Source organism: Plectropomus leopardus, chromosome 5, assembly GCF_008729295.1.
Source record: "Plectropomus leopardus isolate mb chromosome 5, YSFRI_Pleo_2.0, whole genome shotgun sequence".
Classification (NCBI taxonomy): Eukaryota; Metazoa; Chordata; class Actinopteri; order Perciformes; family Serranidae; genus Plectropomus; species Plectropomus leopardus.
Window position 1 is genome coordinate 20074885 of NC_056467.1, and position 24447 is coordinate 20099331.

Genomic DNA, 24447 nt, shown 5'->3' on the forward strand with positions numbered 1-24447 from the left:
CCAATCACAGTATTCCACATCATCTAAAATGGACTGCAGGGAGCCACACCCCCTTTTTACACGCATGGCTGACAATGAGGAAGGAAGGAAGCACAAGGCAGGTTTCAGTCTATTTGTCATGTTGTTATTGTCTATATTTGTGTTTTAACTGTGTTTGACATAAACATCATATACTTACACATTTTAAATTGTCATATGAAAGACTTGTACCTTTTACTTTGGAGTGGACGGTGGATGTGAGGGCAAGTTCAGTCTCAAAACTGTGTGCAATGTTTTGCTGTGTTTTCCAGGTTGAATGATATGTTTCCTAAAATTGGGGTGAAACGGTGTGAAACAGGCTTTGAGCTATGTTTTCTCAGAGGTGTGCCCAGGCAGCAGCAATGCACAGCCTCTATAAACCAGAGTCTATTATTTCTGTTCTTAATGTAAATCGATTTTTTGTCCTTATTTCAAACTTCCTTTGGCTACGTAGAGATACGTTTTCCTACACCAATAAAGCCTCATTGAATTAAACTGAATAAACTCTGCAGTGTTAGGAGGCAGTCACCTGTGTAACAGAACAGGGTGTTGAACCCACCACCGTTTGTTTAAATAAATGATTTTTTACATTTCGTAGGGGCTGAACACAGCGTGTCACCAGAAAATAAATAAGGAAAATACTTTTCTAATTTATTCTATAATGGTATAATAAGCTTTTGTCTTATTGATTGTGTTCACAGAATATTCATCTCAGGAGTTGTTGAGAGGAAATACTTCGGAAACTGAGGATATTTTAAGTTGTGGTGTCAAAGACAATACAAAATATATATGCACTTTTTTAAGCATCACTTTATTCAATGATTTCAGTTAACCATTCATAAGGAAAATAAATGATCTTGTTTTGTTAAGACCATTTATTGCAATTTTTACTAGTAGGTGTTTTTAATTTGCAGCATCTTATGGGAAATAAACAGATAAACTGTCAGCAGCAGCAGCAGCTCTAACATGCATAAATATAATTCCCACACAGTTTAAACTCACTCACCCTCAGGCCTCAAGCTGTCACCCACAGATCATTTTGAGGTGCTCAGATGCCCTCTAGAGGTCAGGTCTTATAAGACTGCAGCAGGAAAAATGCTGGGTAATTACAACATAAAATTTTTACTACAATCTTTGATAAATAAAACTAAAATAAGACAAAGCAATCAAATGGTTTTGTTATAGTTGTTTAATACAGCTTCTTTAAACCACAATGAACAATATAACACGAGTCATCTTGTATGAACAGTACATACACACTTTTAACACCTGAGAAAAGGTGAAAAAGCATACTGAATTTCTAATAATCTTAAAATTTCGCTCTTCAAAGTTATATTCTACATTACAGATCCAGTGCGTAAGGAAAGGTAGAGGGATTGTGCGTTGTTCATCATGATTGGCTACATTTAAATTTTCCATCCTTGTGCAGTATTTTGATGAACAGAATTGAATTAGAGCTGCCAAAAAAGGCTGTTTGGCTTCAGCTTTGATGTAGAGAGTGAATAAATATGTGTTTACACAGAAACTTCACAACTGGTTGAATTATTCTTTATGGCAGAGTTGTTCCGATACCAACATCATTATCAGAAATGCTTCTGATAATGCCTAAAATGCTGGATCGGTTATCAGTGAGAACACTTGTCTGTGCATTGATCTAGTACCACGTAATACATTGATGAACTTTTAAATAGTTTTTAAGTATTTTCATTACCGGAATGGCAGTTTTCTAGAAACGCCCCTGCGTACACCTGACCAGTGTGGTGCGGCTGCGTCTGTCCTCTGGCTATTTTGAAAAGTGGCCCCCGAGCGAAGCCAGTTTAGCATCCCTGCCTTTGAGGTATTGAGTACCGACACCCAGCCCTTGTGTGTGTAATGTATGTTTATGCTTTTCAGAGTTCAGACATGAATAAATTAAGAATATGAGTATGTTCAGTTGCTCTCGTGATACAATCGGCTTGTGAGGTGGAACTTTATATCAACACTATGTTCACTCCACACACTAAAAACAGTCATCTTTAGGTCTGAAACTGTGCAACTCTTGCAAAACAGTCTGAGGTAGCACCACCCCCCCGTCTTATCTCCAACTGCCTCAGGGTCCAAACATTCAACCACACGGGGTCACGCCAGGTCGCTGCATCTATTTCAGGGCTTCCTGAGACTGAATAAGAGTAGGCCTGCCATGGCCAGCAGCATCGCCACAGTCATCTCCATCAGCCGAGCCTCTCTCCACCTGCCAAGATTCTTCTTCTTCTGCTCCTCAACGTACTGTTTCCTGGCTCTCAGGTCCCTCTCCCTCTGCAGCTGCTCCCCGTAGTGAGCCTGGTAAAAGGCGTCAAAATCAAACATGGGCTTCCCCCCAGTTTGGGAGAACTGCCTGGCTCTGTGTTGATGCTGCTGCTGCTGCTGGTGCTGATGTGGGGATCCCGTGGATCTGCTCGTGGTCTCCTTGGAGGACGGTCTCCCTGCACTTTGAACGTCAGACCTGCTCAGAATCCCACGGTCGTACTTCCTCCTCAGGCTGATGTTTCCCAGCACTGTGTAAGCCTCGCTGATCTCAGAGAAGCGCTGGCTGGCCTCCGTGTTCCCCGGGTTTTTATCAGGGTGGTAGATGAAGGACTGCTTGTAGTAGGCCGTCTTGATCTGAGACTGAGTGGCACCGGGGGACACTTTGAGGAGGTCATAGTAAGACGTCCTGCTTCTGTAGAGTGGAGGAGCATTTTTAGAGCTGCTGTCACTCCTCCAGCTGTAGCTTCTTCTCGCTTGTAGGGCATCAGGATGTAGTTTCGGCCTCTCTGATCTCTGCTCTGCCAGCATGAAGAGGACAGTGCAGAAAGCTCGCAGCTGCTGAGGGAACCTGAAGGTGTCAGGATGGGTGGAAACAGCTCCTCTGGTCCAGGGTGACATCCTGCCATGCAGCAGCTGCTCCTGCAGGAGAGGCTGCAGTCTCGCTGAGAGGTACAGGGCTGCTGTGTGTTGCAGGCTCTCACTGAAAAAACGGGATGAATCCAGATCCAAACATGTGGTACAACGCAAAGTTTCACTTGATCTCACTCGTAAAAGTTTCTCCGGTCTGCGCCGTGTTGCTCTGCTTCTTGGCTGAACTTCATGTGGATGCCGCGTTGATTGCTCTTTAAATCGTCTGTTAGTGAATGTGCGGTTAAACAGCAGAGATCCGGGACTGTCTCCGGTGCTCACCGCTCGACCCTGGCTGTGTCTGAAGGCTGACAGCCGGTAGCCTCCGCTGCCCAGCCTCTGACCGACCTCTGCCATTTTACCGAGAACACAGCGGCGAGCAAGCCGGAAAACACATGCAGCATCCGGGTACGTCACACACCAAGGAACCAATCAGAATCTTTGTTTACAGGAAGTACTTATTACAACTGACCAATCATGTTGCACGAATGTAATAAACTTTTAAGATCCGGTTTTTAGTAATAATATACTGTCACAGACATTTTCTAAAGACTATCATTTGGTATTTCAGTCACTTATAAAAAATAGAGTCAATATAAATTTTTTTTTTTTGGAAGTAGGTTCAATTTTGAGCGCAATTAAGGCAGATTTTGTAATAATATCCGAGAAATTCAAGGGTTTACTTCTCAAAGGAAATGTCTGAAATGGCCAATATAATAAAAATTATGTGTTAACGTCACATTTAATTATGTAAATTAAAAAAAAATCAGAAATCCCCACTAACGTGGTTAGAATTGAATTAAATAAGTTCATCTCTCAACTAAGGGACTGTTCCTTATTTATTAGAGTGGAGGGGGTGGTGCTAAACAGCAGAGTACATATATTTTTTTAATGAAATGACTACTTAAAAAAATATGTAATTTTTATGTCATCAAAAAATTCTCTGTGTTTTATTTGCATCTCATTTTCTTAAATACTTACTTTTGTTTTATGTAATTTGTTTATTTTTTTTATTTTATTTTATTAATTACTACTGCTTGGGTTATTTTGTAATTTTGGACAGAAGCAATACCAATATGTGTTTTTTTTATATTTGTATTTATTGATTGTATAAATAAAGAATGAGTTTATGTAAGAAAAATATTCAATAATTATGCCTTATTTCGCATAAACAATACATTATGTATTTAATACTTACCTCGGTGAACAGCAGGCGGCGATATAAGCGCGTGTGCTGCTTCTATAAGTTGACGAAGAAGCGCTTTTTACGTTGCCTGCGTGTGACGTCATTGTTCTTCACGTGTGGACAGTCGGCTAACACAACAATTAGCTTGTTTTTGAGCTGATTTTATACATTTATAATTTATCTTCAGATACCGACACACACAGGGACAACCATGGCCTCCAGCTGTCGACGGCCTGAACACTCAGCTCCTCCAGAAGTGGTCAGTGACGCTTTTTATCGTAGGTTTTTAGCTTCGAGGCTAACGCTAGTGTTGTATGTGTTAGCAGGAGCAGTTTGGACATTTAAAGTTTTCCCCGGCGGCTCTCAGATATAAAATACCAGCATTTTAACAGAGAATTTTATACATTTTGACAGGACGATAGGTTAACCACTAAGGGTTTCTCTTTCGTTTGTTTTCTAGTTTGCAGTGATAACATATGATAGGTTTCAGTGGAGTTGTGTGAACTGTTTAATTGATTCATTTGAGTTAATCTGTTGTGCTCTCATCCCCGCAGTTCTACAATGAAGAAGAGGCCAAGAAATACTCTCAGAAGTGAGTCTCTGTTATTTGTGCATTACTTTATTCCTGTCACTGTGGTCGCAATGTTTGGAGAAAAACACAAGAGTGTAAACAAATGCGTATTTTCTGCAATAGTGAGCAGCACGTGTCTACACCGATCAGCCACAGTCAGTGACAGATGAAGTGAATAATATTGGTCATTTCGTTGCAATACATTGTTGTGCTCGGAAAACTTGCCACCTGAAATGCGTGAGTGGTGACACGCTTAATTAAAACTTTTCCATCAATATTTAAGTCTTAACTTGAAAAAACACCTGTGCCATAGTTGATGTATTCGTTGTGTTTATGTGTTATGTGTGTGTTTCATTTATGACTATTTTAACTACTTTTTTGTCTGTTATGTTGGCATGTTAAGGGGAGAAATACCTTTAGTAATTGAACAGATTGTAAATTCCAGAGGGGAGGTTTTCATTATAAGTCCCTCTTAGGTTTCTTACCTCCTATGCAAAATCCTTGCTATGTTTATTTTTTTTAACTTGTTTTTATCCAGTCTTGTGTGGTAGTAAAATTCAAAGTTCAAAAGTCATGCTTTACCAGCTTATACACAGTTGCAGACAAAATACGCTCTTTCACGGTGAAAGCCATGGTGGCACTCTTTAAAGTCATTGGTATATCAATATTCAGAATTTTGTTCGAGGTTGGCTCTGCCCCTTCTGATAAAGCGGAAGATGCAGAAGTCCCTGTCCCTGATTCTGCAAACTTGCGGAAGAGTGATAGTTACTTCTTAGGTGGTAGAATCTGGCTTAAAGTTTACTTAAAGTTTACTCAATCTGATGTCAAATCTGATGGCGCTTTGCTGCATTTAAAGGTTAAAAATGTTTCTTTCCATTGCCAGAAGTCACACATTACACTGTAACTGAAATCTGTGTTTTGTTGCTTCACAGCTCTCGGATGATTGAAATCCAGACCCAGATGTCAGAGAGAGCTGTAGAGCTTTTAAGCCTGCCAGAGGGACAACCATGCTTCCTGCTAGATGTGGGGTGAGTGACAGTGACAGTGTTAACATGCAGTTCCTTAAAGAACAATATATTTTGTTGTGTCAAATAAAGACTTATGTCGCTAGTGTTGAAAGCACTCTCAAAGTCTTGCAGTGTTTGAGACTCACTTCATCTTATTTTTTTTTAAATGAACCACTGCAAAATCCAGAAAGATACAGTTATCTTGTGTGTTAGTGGTGTAAAGTACTCAGGTGACAGCCTGTCCTCTGTCTCTCAGGTGTGGCTCTGGTCTCAGTGGAGACTACCTGTCAGAAGAGGGACACTACTGGGTTGGAGTTGACATCAGCACCGCAATGTTAGGTTAGTTTGACGCTGTTGTATTTCGTCTTAAAGCAAGAGCTGGATGTTATGTCAGTATAATATCTTCTTTTTTTTTTAAACTACATATCATCCAGGATTGTGGTTATTGTTATGTGTTATAGTTTACATGTTGTCTTTAAAGTAAGAGTGAAATGACAGGACTTTTTAAAAAAGTCAGACTGTGGAAAAGCTACATCTACCTGCTCTGTTGTCATGTTGTTATCACTGATGATGATTTCACGTCTTAATATCAATAATGCTTGAAAACATCACCAGTTTTTCCTACAATATTGTGCTGGAAGTAGAATGTCTTTCCAAAATCTCCCAGCTGCTCCTATTCTCTTGAAATTTGAGGTTGACCAGCCAGAGGAGGAAAACGTATAATAAGACAAATATGTTGTGCGTTAAAAGAATACAGGCCCAGGCATTTAGCTTGGCTTTTCATAGTAATAAATAACTTAAAGAATACACAGTGAGGTGCATTTTCAGTTTCTCTGCCCTCATCGAGGCAATATATGTTTATATTTATATTAAGTCTAATGATAAGTCATAGGACTTCACCATACAGAGTTCCTGCGGATCCTTTAAAAGCCTTAAACAAGTTCATTTATCTAAAAGTAAGGCCTTGGTGGTATTAAAATGTCCTAAACCAGGGGGGGCTCTCGCTCCTGGGAGAATGTGCACCCCACACCTGCTGAGTCCTTTGCACCAGCCTGGGTTGGATTCTGACCCATGGCCCTTTGCAAAGAAATCCAAAAAAAGAGTGAAAAGTGGGATTTGATTTGTACTGGCATTGCGTATAAGGCTCGGTGTATTTATGCGAAAAAGTTTTTCAAACTCGGCACAATGGATATCAAGGCTGTGGAGTCCCTCACGTGGAGCAAGAAACACAAAATCACCACGAAAACTTGCCAACAAACAACAGGTATTTACCAGTAATTGATGTTGTTTCATTTTTTTGTTTTGTTTTCTTCAGTTTTGGTTATAGTAAAATTGGTCTTAAATTCTGAGTGGCATTAAAAAGTCTTAAACCTTAGTTACCGTAATCTGTAGGGACCCTGGTTGTACATGCCAAGTATAAAAAAAATTAACCATCGTCTTTTTATGCACTTTTTACAAAGAGGTTTTTGTCTTATCACTCTGGGTGACATTTTAACTGTTGGGCACAATCGCTGTATAATTTCTCCTTTATTTATTTTTATGCACATTATTATGCACATATTTTAAAAGAAGATAAAATGTGGTTTACATTTATCAAATTCCATCTTCCCTGTGACAGATGTTGCAATGGACAGAGAAGTAGAGGGAGACCTTTTATTGGGGGACATGGGACAGGGGATGCCATTTCGACCCGGCACCTTCGATGGCTGCATCAGGTGAAGAAAAGAAGAAAGAAAACATACTTTTATTAAAAAACAAAAAAAACAAGAAGAATTTAGATTTTAATTTAAAATCATTTCTGTCTCAGTTTGTCATTTACGTTTTGCGTTATTCCCTGTCAGTATCTCGGCTCTGCAGTGGCTCTGTAATGCAGACAAGAGGTCACATAGTCCTCCTAAGAGACTCTACACCTTCTTCAGTACTCTCTACTCTTGTCTGGTGAGGTTTTATCACTTATTTTGACTTCTGCGACAAAAATGTAAAAATCTAGAGACCATGTTCTCTGATGAACACATTTGCTAACTTCTCGCTGTTTGTTTTTCAGTCAAGAGGCTCACGTGCGGTTTTCCAGCTTTATCCAGAAAACTCAGAACAGGTGAAATAACATGCATGGTGAAATTTAATTCATAATTTTCCTCCAGATTCCTTTACTAACCTTCTTCCCTGTTTTAAAGCTTGAGCTGATCACGACACAGGCCATGAGGGCAGGCTTCGGTGGAGGCATGGTGGTGGATTACCCCAACAGCAGCAAAGCCAAAAAGTCAGTACCTTTCAAATGCTGGATTTTTATTTAGACATTTTCAGCTGCAGGCTTCTGCAACTGATTCCTCTTTAATGACCTGTAAAATGAGCAGCAGTGTACAACACTAGGCTAATTAGAGCATGATGACATTCGTATTGACTCGACTGTTTGTCACATTATCCTCGTGATGAATTACTGCGCAATAAATGGTCGGCCTGGTTTACTCACACACAGACACATCTTGTTTGTTTCCAGGTTCTTCCTGTGTCTGTTTGCTGGAGTGACGGGTGTTCTTCCCAAAGTAAGAAATGAGAGAGAAAGGAGCTAGATTTAGTGAACATTTTGGATTTCTGTGTTTGAGTTTAGCTTTATTGTGATCATTGTGTGATCTGTTTTTGTTCTTTCCAGGGACTGGGATCAGAAACGTCAGACAGAGGCGTTTCCAACCAGGTCCAATATTCAGGACAAAGGTAAAGATATTCACAGCAGGCAGACATTGATTATTATAGTTTGATGAAACTGTCTGCACGGTTGTAAGTGACAGAGTTCGTTTAAGTCACCAGTTATTTGTTTGTTGGTATGTTTTTATTTAAAGAGATGCAGTGTGATGAGATGCACCCTGAGGCTATCTGAACGTTGAATGAAAATTGTTAAAACATTTTTTTTTTTTAAATTAGCATGTAAGGCTCCTGTAGATAGTGTGGAATTTAATGCCCATATATAATAGTTAATTGTTTATTATTAATTGTTTTTTAAGTACTTGATTCCTTACTTTTTAATGCCTATTATTTGCTGGCATCAGCATCTCAAATATGAGTTTTTGCTGCTTTTCTTCATCTTCTGTGATAGTGTACTGAATTTCTTCTGGGTTTTGGACTGTGAGCTGGGTAATGCAAGTGACTCTTCTATTGTGAAATTGCAATCCCTGTTTTTTACCGTTTTCTTTTTATAGATGCAACAATTAATCGAGGACATTTTCAGTTGCAGCTCTGCTTTGCTCTGAAAAGGATAATCTGTGTTTAATTATTGATTCTTTTATTTTATTTAAAACAGCCATCTAAGAACAGGTCTGGGCCTTCTTAAGTGCAGGTTCAGTCATACCTGCTTTTGATGAAGCCGAAAGACCGACAGAAATCTCAGAAGGGTCATTGTCCTGTCTGACTTAAAACCCTGCCAGGCAGCTTTTCCTCCCTTTTACATCGCAGTGTTCAAGTTGCTCCTCCTGGCTACACAAAAGCTACGCTCACATTACAAGCAAATGTGGCCTGAATCCATTTTTTTTTGTTCTCATGTATCACAGATCTTATGTTTTTCAGAACAGCATGGGTGCAGAAATCTGGGCCACTTTCATATGTGATGTAAATCTTATACATATTTGATCACTGGCTATGCGGCTGCTGTGAATACAGTTATATCAGAACTTTTTGTGTATTTCCCATACGTTCATGTTTTTTTTCCCATGTCACGCTTCACTGCACAGGCATAGATAGCTCACAGTACAGTTGAAACTACAGAAGGCTGCTGTAGCCGTACAGCTGCCCCAGTCACTAGAGGCCGACTGCCAGACTCTTACATACAGTTTGAGTCCTGCTGTGACAGTGTTGTCCTTAGATGCCGACAGATATTGCAATGTAGGACGTCCTCAACTTTTGCCTGAACTGTTCCTGCTACCAGCAATAGCGGCTATCAGAGCTATTCGTTATGGCTTTTTCATTCCTTCGTCTTCTCGTCGATTCATCTTCTAAATGATTATTTGCACAGCTATGTGCTTTGTGCCTTTGTCTCGCAAATGTTCCTTGTGCATGTGTGTGTGACCTTATGTGTGTGAGGTGTTTCAGGGCAGATATGCGTCACCTCAAACATGTGGCCAGTCTAGACAGAAAATCAGATCTGGGGAAAAAATTGTAACTGAGCCCTGTAATGTGAGCGTCGCCAAAGAAACTGTTTGAAACATTTTGCTTCAAAGATGTGGTTTATCAAAAAGAAATAGCAAAAGGTGCACTTCAACTAAGCTAATCTGCCCTATTTTGTCTCTGTGAAGATGCCGGTTCAAGAACATGAAGGGGAAATCAGGGAAGAAGGGACGAGACTGGATCTTAGAGAAGAAGGAGAGGAGGAGAAGGCAGGGACGGTATGTACAAGACTGTGTCTTAAAAGTGTTTCAGGACGAATCATTTGGCTTAATTAATTATCTTGTGCTGAAATAGAAATGCACTAAGTAAAGGAATGTACTTAAGTTTAGCTTTAATTGAATCGTCTCTGATGAGCTGCATTCTTTAACACCTGCTGACGCCCATTCTCTCTCTGCTGTGTGTTTGTCGGCCTGCAGGGAGGTTCGAGCTGACACAAAATACACTGGACGTCAGAGAAGACCTCATTTCTAGCTCTGACTCATGCAGCTGTGCCTTCATTAGCGGTCATCTGTACCAGCCCGCTCACAACAACCCCCCCCCCCCCCCCCCAGTGTAGAGTGTTTGGACTTAATTTTGCCAACTCTTTAATTCAAGTGGATGAAGATGCAGGAGCAAAATGCTAATATGGCCAATCATTTTTACATTTGGTGGAGTGTTTGGCAGTTTGTTTCTCACAGATGGAGGTAAGATTGCACTCTCCATGTTAATGTTGGCTGGAAGATACTGAGCACATAGACAGGTGTCTGTACTGCCTACAAAAGAGACAGAACAAACGTTATCGAATTAAAACAATTTTTTATAAATTATCAAATATCACAGCTTCTATCTCTCATGAGCCATTGACAAAAAAGAAGAGATTTGTTTTAGGTTTGCTGTCTAACGACCTACATGCATTTATGAAGTCTGCACTTTCACAATCCTATGTTACCAAAAAACACCGTGTTATAGTGATATGGTATATACAAAATACAACACATGACCAGATGGTCCTGAATAAACTGGCAGTTCATTACGTTAATGGAGGGTACAAAGAGCGGGGAGTCATGTTGAAAAAGGGCCTCACTCCTAAGGGTAAAATGGAACTAAATTAACTTTCAAAAGGAAAAAAATGACAGATTCTGCTGCAACTATCACTAAAATAATTTTTGGAAATGTCTTTTTTTTTACAAGTTTGATGGTTTATATATAATGTTATCAAAATAGTACACTCATAATAAACTATATTTGTATAGCACTTTTATACTGCTATACATTACAATACCATACAATATAAGACAAAAAAGAATTAAAAGATCATACACAAAATTAAATAAAGGCAAGTTAATAATAATAAAATCAAAATGTAGACTTTTTTTTTAAATGATAAAGTAACTATAACTGGTCTCTATTAAGAAAACAAAACAATACAATGAAGGATTAAGAAAGTTTTGGGTGAGTATAAAACATGTCATGGACATGTCGGGTACCTTAAAAAATAAAGAAAACCAACCAAACGTAACTATGTTTTATTATGCAGTTCTATATGTTAGACACATTTCCAAGTTGCTGGTGTATTATATTCAAATCCTAAATTAATTTCGAGGTCTTTTGCTGCTTCCATACCTGTGCTCATCACGTGCGGCCGACAGAGGTCGCTGTGCGCTTTGGCGCGGATGGAGCAGCCGGGGCGTTATCTCCGAACCTGCTCAATCGATAATCAAACCAAACACCATCTCCCCATTCTGCCGGACTCTGAGGAGGTCACTTTTTGTCAGTGTATCCTACAATCTGTCCTATTGACTGTAACGGAGCAAAGAAAACTCAGAGAGGAGGTTAATTTCAAAAAAGAAAGATCAATAAGTGCGGATTAAGGAGGAAGTTGAAGGTGTGTAATGGGTTAACGGCGGAAGGCCTCGCCTCACCTTTAGTGCGCGTCACCGGGCTCCGTAAAGTGGTCCCACCGTCCAAACCAAAGAGGGGAAAATCACTGCCTCGCGCCGCCGCCACACGCGCTTCTGTCGGTGTCACATCATCCTGTCGCCCTCCGCCACGCCGCTCCATCACCGCGCACACCCAAAAGACACCGGGGACGGGAGGAATAAGAGTGATTTACCGGAACCATGAAGGACCGCATGCAAGAACTTAAACATGTAAGTTGCAGTTTGATTCTTTCCAGTGGTCAGCGTGCACCTGTTGTGTGAATCAGCGTGATTTAAAGACGCTTTTAGAGGGTGTAAAAGCGTCTTCGCAGAGCTGAATGCGTTGATTGAGCAACAGTTGTGACTCTTGGGGTCTGATGGAGGCTGAAAATTTGTGTTTGAGCTATTACCGGCAACAGGCGCATATTGCTGCCAAGCATTACTGTGGGTAAAGCAGGGAGAAGCCCAGCAGGGGTGAATGATTTCAGGCGTTAATCAAGGTAATAGTAATTTTCATCTCATTATCCAAACGCAAAATCACTTTAATAATCCTTCATCATATATATTCTTTAGGCTATTTATAGACCATTGAATCTCCAGGGGGAGTTAATGGGATAGACACTTTGTAGTTAATGGAATTAAATCTTGATACGGTGGTTAATTTACTATGCAATGTTAGATTTTTTAATTTTTAAATTTTTTTTTATCATTTGTCTGTGTAATCTTTCAGAATTTGATAGTTGTCCAGAAAGATTGCAGATTGTGCAGCTTGTGTGGAATTGTGTTACCAGGGATTTTAATTAATGTGTGTGGTTTGATCGATCTGGACAGCTATGGGTGTGTGATGTAAGAAACTGGTTTCAGGTCGCCCATTTCACCTGTTAAATCACTTATCCAAAAATCTGCAACCACGCACATCAAGCGTAGTGTTTTTTTTTTTTTCTTTTTTTAATTTGTAACAGAGTTTATGGAGCTCTGTGCATGTGGAGAGGGATGGAAGTTTCATTTTGGCTTTTGTTTTAATCTGTATCCTCATTTTCTCTAATCATAAATCTTTGGATTTTAGGCCTACATTTTGTAAAGTGGCCATTGTCAGATCTGGGTAATTTGCAGTTAAGCTGAGGAGAGAGGGGGAAACAATTTGCGACTCCTAAGTTTTCAGTGAGGATCTAGCTATGAATTGGTCTCAAAGGAGAAACCACAGCTCTGTCGTGTGTGTGTGTGTGTGTGTGTGTGTGATAGAGAGAGAGAGAGAGAGAGAGGCGTGTCTCCAGGCTGCCATGCTGCCCCCTCGCAGTGCTGCTGGAAGGTTTCAGTTGTACAATTAAGAGAGACAGAAGAGAGAAGAAGAGAAAATCACCTATATCTTCCTCACCAGCTTCAGTGAAACACAAATATTCCACCAAACCATTCAGGATGGAAAGAGATTAAGTGCTGATTCTATTGTCTTTGAATATTTTTGACCATATCTCTCATGTCTGAGAAGTGGCAGCTGGTGCGGGCCCAGCCAGACCGATTTCAGGCAATCCAGACCAAATAAAATTGAGGTAAATTGCATGTCACAGGCTGTTATTTCCCATCAGCACGAGGCTGATATTGTTTTCCTCTTGCAGCCTCAAGTTAATGCAGCTTTTTGAGTCTCATGCAGATGTCTCAGTGGGTTTGGACAAGACATTACAACAGGATGGTGTTGGAGAAATGTGCGGTTGTAAGAAAGCTCTGAACTAGTGTGATGGACTAAGTTGCAGTTGCTTAATTTTTTTTTAAACACTGCTTAATCTGTGTTTTTTAAATTAAAGGTCCAGTATGTAGGACTAATGCTGCATTTACATGGGACGGCAAACTGCGTGTCAGTTGAGTAAATGAGGGCAGGACATTAAAATTCTGTGAGGCCAGCAGAGAATTCAGGTAATGGCAACCGTAGACAGCATCGCAGTCCAAAGTTAAATTTTTAGGAACGTTTTGCTATTCTCCGGAACAGAATTTTCAACCGGATATTATGTAGCTCCCACACAAGGAGAAAACATGGCCAATCTGGATAATGAAAAGCTAATAATTTTGGTGTAATAACACCCGTTGATCAAAAATTGGAATCCTACCAAGATATTACAAGAAGAGCGGACATATAAATGAACACATACAAATGAAAGAATAAATGACTTTTGGAGGGAATTTTCCTTAACATTTTAGAGGGAATTTAACAAACATTTTAAGTTTGCAATAGCACATGAAGAGAGAGCTTCCTTTTATGCCTATGCTGCAATTATTACATAAAATAGTAGCCACAAAATGATTTTATTTAATACATTTACTCAATTTTTTGACACTTTTACACAACATATTGTTATGCGTATATTATATTTTGCTGTCCAGGAGGTATCACCAGTCTGCCGTCTACTGTCTGCCAGATCCCATGTGAACACAGCATTTGGGGGATATTTTTAAGTGTATAACCACCTGAAGAATAAGAATTGTTGTGCTTTTGTTGCCTTAGAATTGACAGTTTAAAATTACATAAGGAGCAGGTCCTCATCTTTAGAGTTCACGATGTTGCACAACCATGTTTCTACCGTCAGCCAGAATGGACAAACCAACCATTAGCCACCAAGCAGCCCCTCCAGGACAAGCAGTGTCATAAAAACAATTTTTTTTAAAATGAGAAGCTACTTTTTAAACCAGTGCCTAGAACCCAAATCATGCATCAATACTTAAAATATATAGACTATATTACTCTGAAATGGGCCATTCTGCATAATAAATAGCCTACTTTCACTTTGAGTAGGCTATTTTAAGTATACTTTAACTCTAATACTTTTGTACTTTACTTGGATGATATTTCGAACAGAGGACTTTTACTTAAAACCGGAGCATGTGAGCGGAGAAGAGCGATGAGAATTCCCGCTCCTTGCGCACAGAGCTGTACGTTCTTCCTGCTCACCCGCTCGGAGGCGTTGCATGCCCCTCCACCCTTGGCTCAGATTTCACCCCGCTCCACTCAATCACTCAGTGCTCGATCCAGAAAAAGAACATAAAAACACCTGCCTTGTATTTTTATTTTAGCTTGTTTTGTATTGTAAGAGCGCAGGTGGTCTCTCTTCGTCATGTTCAGCGTTGCTGCTGCTGCTGGCACCTGCGTCACCTCACTGTCCTCATCAGTGCCAGGGAGGAGGCTTTTATCATGTTGCTGTCGGTCACAACCTGAATTACACGCTATTGCACATTTCACTTTTTCAGTACGCTTTCGTACTTTTGGTAAATGCGATTTCAGAGTGAATCTTTACTGACTGAAACAATGTTTCCACATTCTTTTTCTGGTACCATATAACTTTCATCTGATACTTTTACAGGAATGGTACACCTATATGTATGACTTTTAAAGTTCCTCTTTAAAGTACTTTCTGGGTTAGACATGCTTTAGACACATGGTGTGACTGGTACTGGAGTGAAATTGGAGCGGGATGGAGCGAGATATAAGGTGATGCTCCAGCTTTTTATAAAAGGTGCTCCTTGCTCCAGCCAAAACTCTGCCGCTTGTGCACCGCGCTCCGCTCTGCTAACACGTTAGTGTTGTATGGTATACCAATACTATAAAAGTATCACGGTACCCAGCTGTTCAAAACAATACGATAGCACCTTTTATTAATAGTGATACTTGATGAATGAAAGCGTTTTCGTAAGAGCCGTGTTTCACCTGGTGCAACAGTGAGGCTGTGTGTGAGTGTACGCTGTTCAATGCTCTGCTTTCACTCCCTGCAGGCGTAAGCGTGTGTGGGTGTGTGCCAAGCTCTGCTGTCACTCCCACTGGGCATTGTAGGTGCGCCAAACATTTGTTTGCTGTGATGGTGAGATGCAGAGCGAGAGCTGTGGCTGCTGATATTTCAGATGCTTGTCTTTCCTGGTGTTAGGTTTTTGCCGTGTTATCGTTTCAGTATCGGTATCGAGATATTTTGGGCAGGTTTTGTATTGGAGTCATAATTTTAGTATAGTGACAACACTACTCACATGCTCTGCTTAAAATAAAGTATTTTTACACTGTTGGTACTTTTACCTCCGTAAAAGATAAGAGTACTTCTTCCACAACTGTTTGTTAGTATTTTGGAATATTAAATGGGGTTTCTTTCACTCACACACACAGACACAATTGATGCAGTGTAGTATCTTTCTATCATCTGCAGCTGCCTGTCTGTCCCTCTTTCTCTCTGCTGTCACTTCTAGATGAAAGTCTGTTTTGGAAGTTGTATAACATGACTTCTGACAGAAAATGTTAGTTGGTTCAATGTGTTTGGGCCACAATCTTAAGAGAACACTAATGGCAATACACTGTATTGTCAGTTTGTCCTGATGTGCAGTAGGCTATTGGACATTGAAACATCAGAGCCCTTTAAACCCTCTCTGATTGGTCAGGTCTCGCTCCTGTTGTATTCAGTGACGATGCAAAATTACTCACAGTCATTTCCTTTAGTGACATAACTGCTCATAGTGCAAATGTTTTGGGGCTGAGATGTCCATGTTTGGTGTTGATGGGGCAGGCGAAGCATTTGGGGGGGACATTGACACCCCTCTGTGCCCATGCCTAGAACTGGCCTCACCTAAAATGTTCTCAGAAACAGTTTAAGTTTACTGTTAAACTGTATTATGAGATAGTTTCTTACCAAATGGCTGCCATTGCGTCCAATCGATGATATCATGTCACTTACCAGTGGGAGCGTTTTTTAGTCTGGTGTGACGGCATGTATTCTGCTAGTTGTAGGTTTTCTACCTCTTTAGCAAATGCCATGCCTCTTTTTCTCTATTTTTTCTGGTCATGTAGCACCAATTTCAAAAGTATTTGCATCTTTATGCTGCATAGATGCCCTTGTTTTATGAAAAGACTATCTTTCCAGCAGTGAGACACATCTTTCAATGTAACTGACAGTGACAAAAATTGTTTTCAGGCTTGTAAATCTCACTGCCTTTTCTCGCAACAGATTTGCCACCATCCTAAGTGGCATTTCCCTTTTGAAATTTTTCTTGCTGACAAAAGTTAGTGATGGTTGTTTCTGCATTGGAAAGGTCATCTAAAGTAAGTGAGTGAACCTTTATCTTTGATCTGATTTTTTTTTTTTTTACATCTCTTCTCTGACCCTGTCTAGACTTTCTCTGTCTTCTCAGTTCCAAAAGCACATCCTTGAACTTGAGAAACAAAGCGACTGAGACTTTCAGCTTGGTCCAATCTGAGAATTAGTGCAACAACCTACTGGTAGGGCACTCTGAGTCCTTGCAGATGGAAGCATTGACAATAACATCCTTTTTGACCTTTGGCTCATCCAGTGACATTAACAGCTGGTCTGTACTGGTCTTGGGTCAATCCCCTGCCTTGTTCAGAAGAAGCACTGGTCCCTTTAACAATCTTTTACTTTCAAGGAAGTCTTCAGCTGACAATCCTCTTTAGGCCTCATCTGCAGGTTTCAGCTTAGTTCTGATGTCTCTCCACTGAGTAACATCTATAGCCTCACGGATCACAGCCACTCTGTTTGCCAAAAATGCGTCTCTTGTTTTCATTTGCAACATACTTCAGCATGGTCATGCTATCAGTCCAGAACACAGATGGGATCAAGTCAATCTGCAACTCTTTCCTGATCATCTTGTCAACTAGAACAGCCAGTACAGCAGCAGTGAGTTCAAGTCTGGGGATTATAATTTGTTTTAGTGGTACAACTCTGGATTTTCTGAGCATGAAAGCAAGATTTGCCTTGTTGGACTCATTCTCCATCTTCAAATGGGATGCAGTCCTGTATTCATATTCACTTGCATCAGAAAGATGATGTAACTGTTCTTGCTTGAGTTGTCCAAAGTCCTTTGGCTTGATACATCAATTAACTTTCAGCACAGACACCCGATGTAGATTTGAAAGCCAGTCTGACCATTGCTGTGAGAAGGCTTGGGATATCTTGTCATCCCTGCCAACCATACTCTTACACATTCCCTGCAGCATGACCTTGGGAGGAAGAGTGAATGGTGACAGAAGTCCAAGAGTTTCGTAGATGGAACCAGTGACTGACAAGATGTCTCGTCTTGTGTGAGGACGTTCTTTGGCTGCAATTTTGAACATGAACACATCAGATTCTGAACACCAGTGCAGACCTAGAGTTCTCTCCACAGGTAAGTGGTCTTTGTCCAAATTGAGCACCTTGGTTGCTTTAGATCTATGTTCTTCAGGGGTGCTGGCCAGGACTGCACAGTTGTTGCTCATCCATTTTGAAAGCTGGAAACCTCCTCTGGAACATGCAGTGATGAGATTTTTTACCAGATGCTACTTCAGGCTGAAAATGGGTCTTGTTGTCCTCAGCAACCCTCCCTAAAGCATAATTGGCACAACTTGGTGAGGACTTTGCTCCAAAGAGATGGACCTTTATCCCATAGTCCACCAAGTTCTGGTCACATCACCATTGGGCCACCAGAGAAAGCAAAGTTAAGCTAACATGTTTCTGAGACACCTTCACCTGGTGGAACATTGCTTTAATGTCTGCCACTGCCTGAACCTTGTAAGCAAACCAAACAGAGAGTTTGTTAGGTCAAGTCCTTGAAGTAGTTGATTGTTCAGAGATGTTCCTTTGAAACTTGCCCCGCAATCAAACATCACTCTCAGGGTTTACTTTTTGGGATGGTATACCCTGTGATGTGGAATATACTATACTTTGCCATCAGGTGCGTTTAGCTGATGTTGAGGTACATGTTCAGCATAATCATTCTTGATGACATAAGTGAGCAGGAGTGTATATTCTTGATAATACTCTTGTTCCTTTTGAACTTCCTTTTCAAACTCTGCCAAACTTGTTCAGCAATAGCCAGTTGTTTGAAAAGACATTAGTCTAAAAGTCATTTTTGAAAGGCAGGTTGGTGCAGCTGTGATTCTCTGTAAGATGAATGGAGTCCTCTACTATCTGCAGAAATCTCAGGTCTTCCCTTGACATCCCAACTTCATCAGAAGATTTCTCATTAAAGTCTTGATTGTACTGAGCAAGAGTACCCCTCACTACCTTTTAGTGGACCATCACAACCCACCCCAATAGAATGCGAAAGGCATAAGGTCCATTGTCACAGCTGTTGATTTCCCATGGTTCAAGAAGCTTTGGGGTGTTGCTGTGAATCAGAAAATACACCTTAGCATCAAGATAGGGAACTTTAATCTTTTCATGGGGCCATCTTCTGAGGTCGTCCAGGGTCACAATGTTCTCCTTTGAAACGGGCATGCTACCCTAAGTATAAACATCGGGGAGATCAAAAAACTGATCACTGTTGTGACTTGACACTTCCATATCAGTCAACACAAAGGTTCACAGTGTTCTCCTGGCCCATGGTACAGAGAAATATACTGGTTTTGGTGCCATTTAAATTCACTTTTCTCATCAGATGTTCCGTACAGAAGGTGGCTGAACTACCTGGGTCCACGAAAGCATATGTTTTTAAGGTGTTGTTCCATTCTTTGCTTTGACTTGTACTGGCATTACTGAGAGGACACAGTCTTGTTTCTCGGCCCCAGTATGAGCACAGGTTTGCTGAGACAAAGGGTCACTGCTTGGTGACTGCGTTTCTGGTGTTTTCGGCTTTGGTGTGATGTAGATTATTGTAGGATGCTTTAGGCTGCACACACTGCATATGATGCGTTTTTAGAGAATGACCACCTTTACACTCACAAATAAAACCCAGACTTGCTTGAAAATGGAGTGGAGATACTGCGGTCCTGCTGCTCTGTAGATCTTTTATCCTCAGAGGTGCTGACCGCAGCTGCAGTGGCAAGACTTTTTTCTTTGGTAAGAGGTTTTGATGTGACTTTTGATTTGACAGAGTTGCGAGGTTGTGCTTCCTGTATATATTTCCAAAAAAGAGGGTCGGAGAGAATCTTAACCTGTCGCTCGATGAAGTTGACCAAGTCGGGAGACATGGATCTGTAGCTACTGCAAGCTTTCCATCATATTACAGCATCCTCTAAGAAACAATGAAAATGCACGCGGTGCACCAACATCCTCTGACTTGAATGAAGGCCAGCTCAGGGCCTTTAACCACGTTAGCCGGTGCAATTTTCATTTCACTTCCAAAATGTTTCCTATATCAAAGTTTTGGCTTGTTCCTAGCCAGGCTCCTCTGGCATATGAAAGCAGCTCCTGACAATCTATCTTGTTTGCCCTCTGGTGTAGTTCCAGGTAGTACAGACAATCTTGATGATTTGTCATTTTTCTTTCAATTCCTTGCTCGAAAATGCTGATAAAAGAACTATATTGTAGAGGGTCCTCCTTGAATACAGGTATGGCTCTTGGTAGAAGAGATGGTGATTGTTGTTGAACCAGTTGAGCAGTAATTCCACTTTGTAGTTGAATGATTGTTTGGTTGAATGATTGCTGGTCTGTCCTGTCTTTCCATTTGAGATATGAGTTGTAGGAATATTATGGCTCCTGTGGTCTTTTTGAGTGTTACTGGATACCATGCTGTGTCTGTCTGTCTTTTGTGGGATATGCATATGTTGCTTTGACAAAAAATCATGCAGGAGTTGGTGAAGTGGACGTTGTTCCTGGGTTTGTTCATGCTTGCTCTCTTGTGATGTGATGTGATGTTGAATGAGGCTGTTGTGACAAATGTGGTTAAGGTGAGTTTGTATGATGTGCCTGTAATTTCATTTCTGTGCTTTATGAATTTATGCCATCAGGTGGTGCACTTCTGGGGCTTCCCACTCGACAGCATTCCAGCACAGAAAGCTTAGCATTGGAGGCTGCTGGTTCTTTTTCTAATTTCAGCTGTTCCTTTTTCCTTCTGAGTTTCTTCCTGCTTCATGTGCAGATGTTCCTCATCCGTTTCTAGAGCGTGTTTTTTCTCTAGACCAGCCATGCGTTGAACTCGAGCTGCCTTTTCGGCTTTGGCAGAGGAAGTGGTACTTCACATTTTGGAGATGGCAGATGTGTGACATTTGCGATTTGTGTTCTTTGATGCACCGTCATCAGGTCCTATGTCAGAGTTCATCACTCATGCATTATCCTTCTTTTCATCCTTCATATGACAAGCCCTTTCAGCATCCATCAACCACTCCCTTGCATGATGTAAAAATGTTTCATTATTTTTACATTTGTGGTCAAACCAGATTTGTTGTTCTTTGCATTCATCCTTGGGCTTTGGCATTTCCATTAATCACTAATGGGTTTCAGCAGCATCATTGCACGGTTTGTCAAACTCCTTTAAGAGATTTTCAACGTCAGTCAGAGTTTCTTTTGTTAGTTTCTTTTGTTAGTTTCTTTTCTTTTCTTTTGTTTAATTTTTCTGATTTCATAAAGTTTAGATTTCTTGTGTTTTTTGAACAGGTACATCAAGCCTTTTGCAGTCCTTTATCTTTCCCTTTTTCTGGCAGTATTTCCATATTTTTTTAAAACATCACTTTGTAGCATCTTCATTTTAGGCAAGATAACTTTTTTGCAGCATCATTGTTTTTTTCAACATCATCAGAAACCTTCTCGGCTGCATCAGCTTCTTCATTGTTAGAAGCATCCATTTTCACAGCCTTTCTGTTCAGTATGACATTTAAGCTCATCAACAAGTGTGCATGCGTAAATACGCGTCAGTACAAACCAGTCCAAAGGCACAGGCCTTTGAGTTCAGTGTTCCAACAATCACATGTCCACTCAAAACACAAGCAAGTCATTTCTTACGGTTCCAATTTTCATTCATGTAGGCCACAGTTTTTTTTCCAATGAAAACCCGAACTGCACACAAGAGTTCATTGCACATCCAAACACTGGACAAGAGAAAAGCACATCTTGGCTTATCTGTCTTTGCTTGTCTTACCTTGCCATCTGGTTTGCAGCAGCATTTCGCAATTGTAATGCTTGTGACGATTGCGCTCCAACTCTCAAATGCAGCTCTACGGGCGTCTTTGTTTGCTGGATCCTCTTCACAGCACCTTCACTTGTGACAGGTTCTTTTTTCCTTTCTTTCGGGATGGTTCTTACTCGTGTTGTGACTGCTAAAAAGAATTCCAAAAAGTTCAATAGGCAACAAGAAAGTGAAGCGATCCGGTTTACCTTTGCTGTCTTTTTGCTGTGATTGCGATAAGAACCATATGTTCCCGCGCCTAAGCTCCATTATGTTCTTTCCCTCCACCGTTACTTTAAAATACCTACTAACATCCACTATAACATTGACTCACACCCAATGTGACATCATAAACCATAGAATGTGTCATAGACTACAGACTATTACTACTATCCAGTGGTGAAAATATGTAGTCTTAACACATCACACTAAAATTATATATATATACAAAATAAATATGCCAAATGTCTCCTACAGGATTGTTGTTTCTCTTTTTTTTTCTTATATTTGCATTTGTTAAATTTGGATTCAAAAATATTTTCTCAGTGAAACATTTTTTTGCCTTCTGGTGTGAAAATATTTTTTTGCGCTATGCTTTGCCAATTGCTTAAACAGCTGAGATAATTCCATTGCAAATAACATATTAGAAAGATATCACCTAAGTGTTAATTTTCACTTACAACCTAGAGAACTGAGCTTTACAGACTTTGTTGCTTCTGTCTTTGTGTGTGTTTTTGCAGTCACAGCAGCTAGTTTACTCACCCATGTGCTTATGTGTCATTTTGGCAGGAAATTGAGTCTTGCTCATATTTCTGTGAGCGTGCAGGTTCTGCTCCAACATTTCCCATATGCACATAAAGCTACTTTATGAGCTTAACACCTGCCTACGACTCAGCTCTTCCAGTAGCTTATTAGCTTGCTGCCTAAAAACTGTCAGTCTCAATAACTAAAATGGTCATATAGACTCCCGTCACCTTGTCCCGTCACTCCCAGCTGGCCGAGCAGTGCATTAGTGACAGATGGCGCAGATAAGATGCGTTTGTCAGCCGTCTTCAAGCTCTGAAACCTTAGGGGGAAACATAATGATGAGGTTATTACAGATTTCACACACTGAGGGGACTGTTATCAATCAAATGTGATTGCTTATCTCCTCAATTTTCATGACGTTTTATCAGCTCTGTTGTTTTTTCTTCTTCTGTCATGTTGTTTGATTGACCATATCTGCCTTTTTTGCCATCTCCATCTCTTTTTAATATCTCTTTTCTTTCACCCTCTCGGTAATGGCGAGTCCCTCCATTATTGCTCTTTTCCGTTTAGTAATTCATCAAATTGCTTTCTGTCCTGTTTACTTTCCTTTCTCCCTTCTGTCCCCTCTGTACAGTTAGTATTGGTTCAGGCAGTTCTTTTTGTGTGTGTGTGTGTGTGTGTGTGTCTGTATGGCTGGGGTACTCACTGTCACTGACTGTTTGGCGTTGGAGTGACACATTAACTAATAGGATAGATGTAGAGCACTGACTCAGATGCTCTGTGTCTTTGACTCTTCTTTCTTTTCATTATCTTTTTTCTCTGTTTAAATCCATCTCCCCTTATTCCCCTTTTATCCCTCACCTCTTGTTCTTCAGTCCTTGACCCAATCTTGACTGTTGTCACTTCTTCAGTGACACAGACAACAGTGAGAGGAAAAAAGCCATGTTGGTTGCTGTTGAATTAAACACTGAGGGTCAGAGGTTTTATTTGTCCTTGTTTGAAGCTTTAAGCTTCTGCAAACGGCTCGCTGCTTCCTGCCTTTTCTCTACAGATGAACCTTTATCCTTAAAATCAGTTTTGGAGGGAACAAAGAAGCAACAAATTGCACTGTCACCATTCTATATTGTTAGTATGAACTGCGAAAAAAAGGCTGAGGCATACACACATTATTTATCAGCACATAGAGGCTGCATAATGGCATTAATGAGCCGTGAAATGAGTGTGACCGATCTGGCATTTCACCAGGGACTTGTCTGTCTTTGCAAATGAGGTGACAATTGCAATAATATCAGATATCTGTCAACTGCTAATAGTTATTTCTGAAATGTGTGAATGGATGATCCGTTGGATGGTCGTGTTCTAGTCTGTCCAGTAACGTATGAAATAAGAACTCATATTTGTAATTTTTTTCAGCTGTCTTCTGTGAGATTTCCTTGAAATCAGTGTTTGCTTATGGGTTTTATAGTTTTTACCTTGTGGTAAAATCTTGTTCGCATGCTTCTCATAAAGACCAACAGCACCCAAAGCATCAGCTAGTGGGAATCTTGATAATAAATACTGACAATTCTGTAATCAAACCTTCCCCATCTGCTATGGGAGACTGAGCTTCAGGTCATCTTTGTAACTGCTGCTTAAATTGAATTTGGAATATGCAGTGCTCCCCTCTCACATCATTTCATAATCAATGGCATCGGAGCTGATCTTTAGCAATGCAACACCTTTTATCACAGACACTTGTTGGAGATTAAGGCTATGAACTGTAACCGAGCTCATCAGGCCCTATAGTAGCTCTGTCTGTCTTTGTTGGGTGATAATCTTGAATAATAATATTGTGATTTATTTTGCCAACGTGAGGCAGGCACTTTTAACTAACATGTCCTTCTCATAAACAACAAAATACATTATTTGTATATACGACTGTACTCTGATTTGATGGCTCGATTGGCAGGACAACTTGTCCACCAAAACTATTACCTTACCACAATTGCAAACCATTTTATGATCTGAAATTCTACATTTAAGATTTAGTTAAAGGTATAGTGTGTGATTTAGTGACATGTATTAGCATAAATTGTACAAGTTAATCATAACAGTGTTTGTTTGGTTTTTAATTAC

The 24447-nt window shown here is 40.3% G+C and overlaps 3 protein-coding genes across 5 annotated transcripts in view; 2 read left to right on the forward strand and 1 right to left on the reverse strand.

The window, feature by feature from the left end:
- Window positions 1–1797: 1797 nt before the first annotated feature.
- Window positions 1798–3305, reverse strand: dnajc30b (DnaJ (Hsp40) homolog, subfamily C, member 30b). The gene has a single exon (XM_042486935.1). It carries the CDS (start codon window positions 3286–3288, stop codon window positions 2161–2163), a length of 1128 nt encoding a protein of 375 aa, XP_042342869.1. The 5' UTR covers window positions 3289–3305; the 3' UTR covers window positions 1798–2160.
- Window positions 3306–4213: 908 nt separating this feature from the next.
- On the forward strand, window positions 4214–10657 carry bud23 (BUD23 rRNA methyltransferase and ribosome maturation factor). The gene is made up of 12 exons (XM_042486838.1): window positions 4214–4376; window positions 4672–4709; window positions 5621–5716; window positions 5952–6034; window positions 7314–7410; window positions 7537–7633; window positions 7740–7790; window positions 7870–7955; window positions 8193–8238; window positions 8346–8407; window positions 9979–10068; window positions 10267–10657. The coding sequence occupies exons 1-12, from the start codon at window positions 4329–4331 to the stop codon at window positions 10319–10321; spliced, it is 849 nt and encodes a 282-aa protein (XP_042342772.1). The 5' UTR covers window positions 4214–4328; the 3' UTR covers window positions 10322–10657.
- Window positions 10658–11589: 932 nt separating this feature from the next.
- Window positions 11590–24447, forward strand: part of stx1a (syntaxin 1A (brain)) — a 76945-nt gene continuing 64087 nt past the window's right edge. For all 3 annotated transcript variants that reach the window (XM_042487062.1, XM_042487063.1, XM_042487061.1), the window contains exon 1: window positions 11590–11979. In XM_042487062.1, coding sequence (XP_042342996.1) covers window positions 11950–11979 — 30 coding nt within the window. In that variant the 5' untranslated portion in view covers window positions 11590–11949. The remainder of the gene's footprint in view (window positions 11980–24447) is intronic.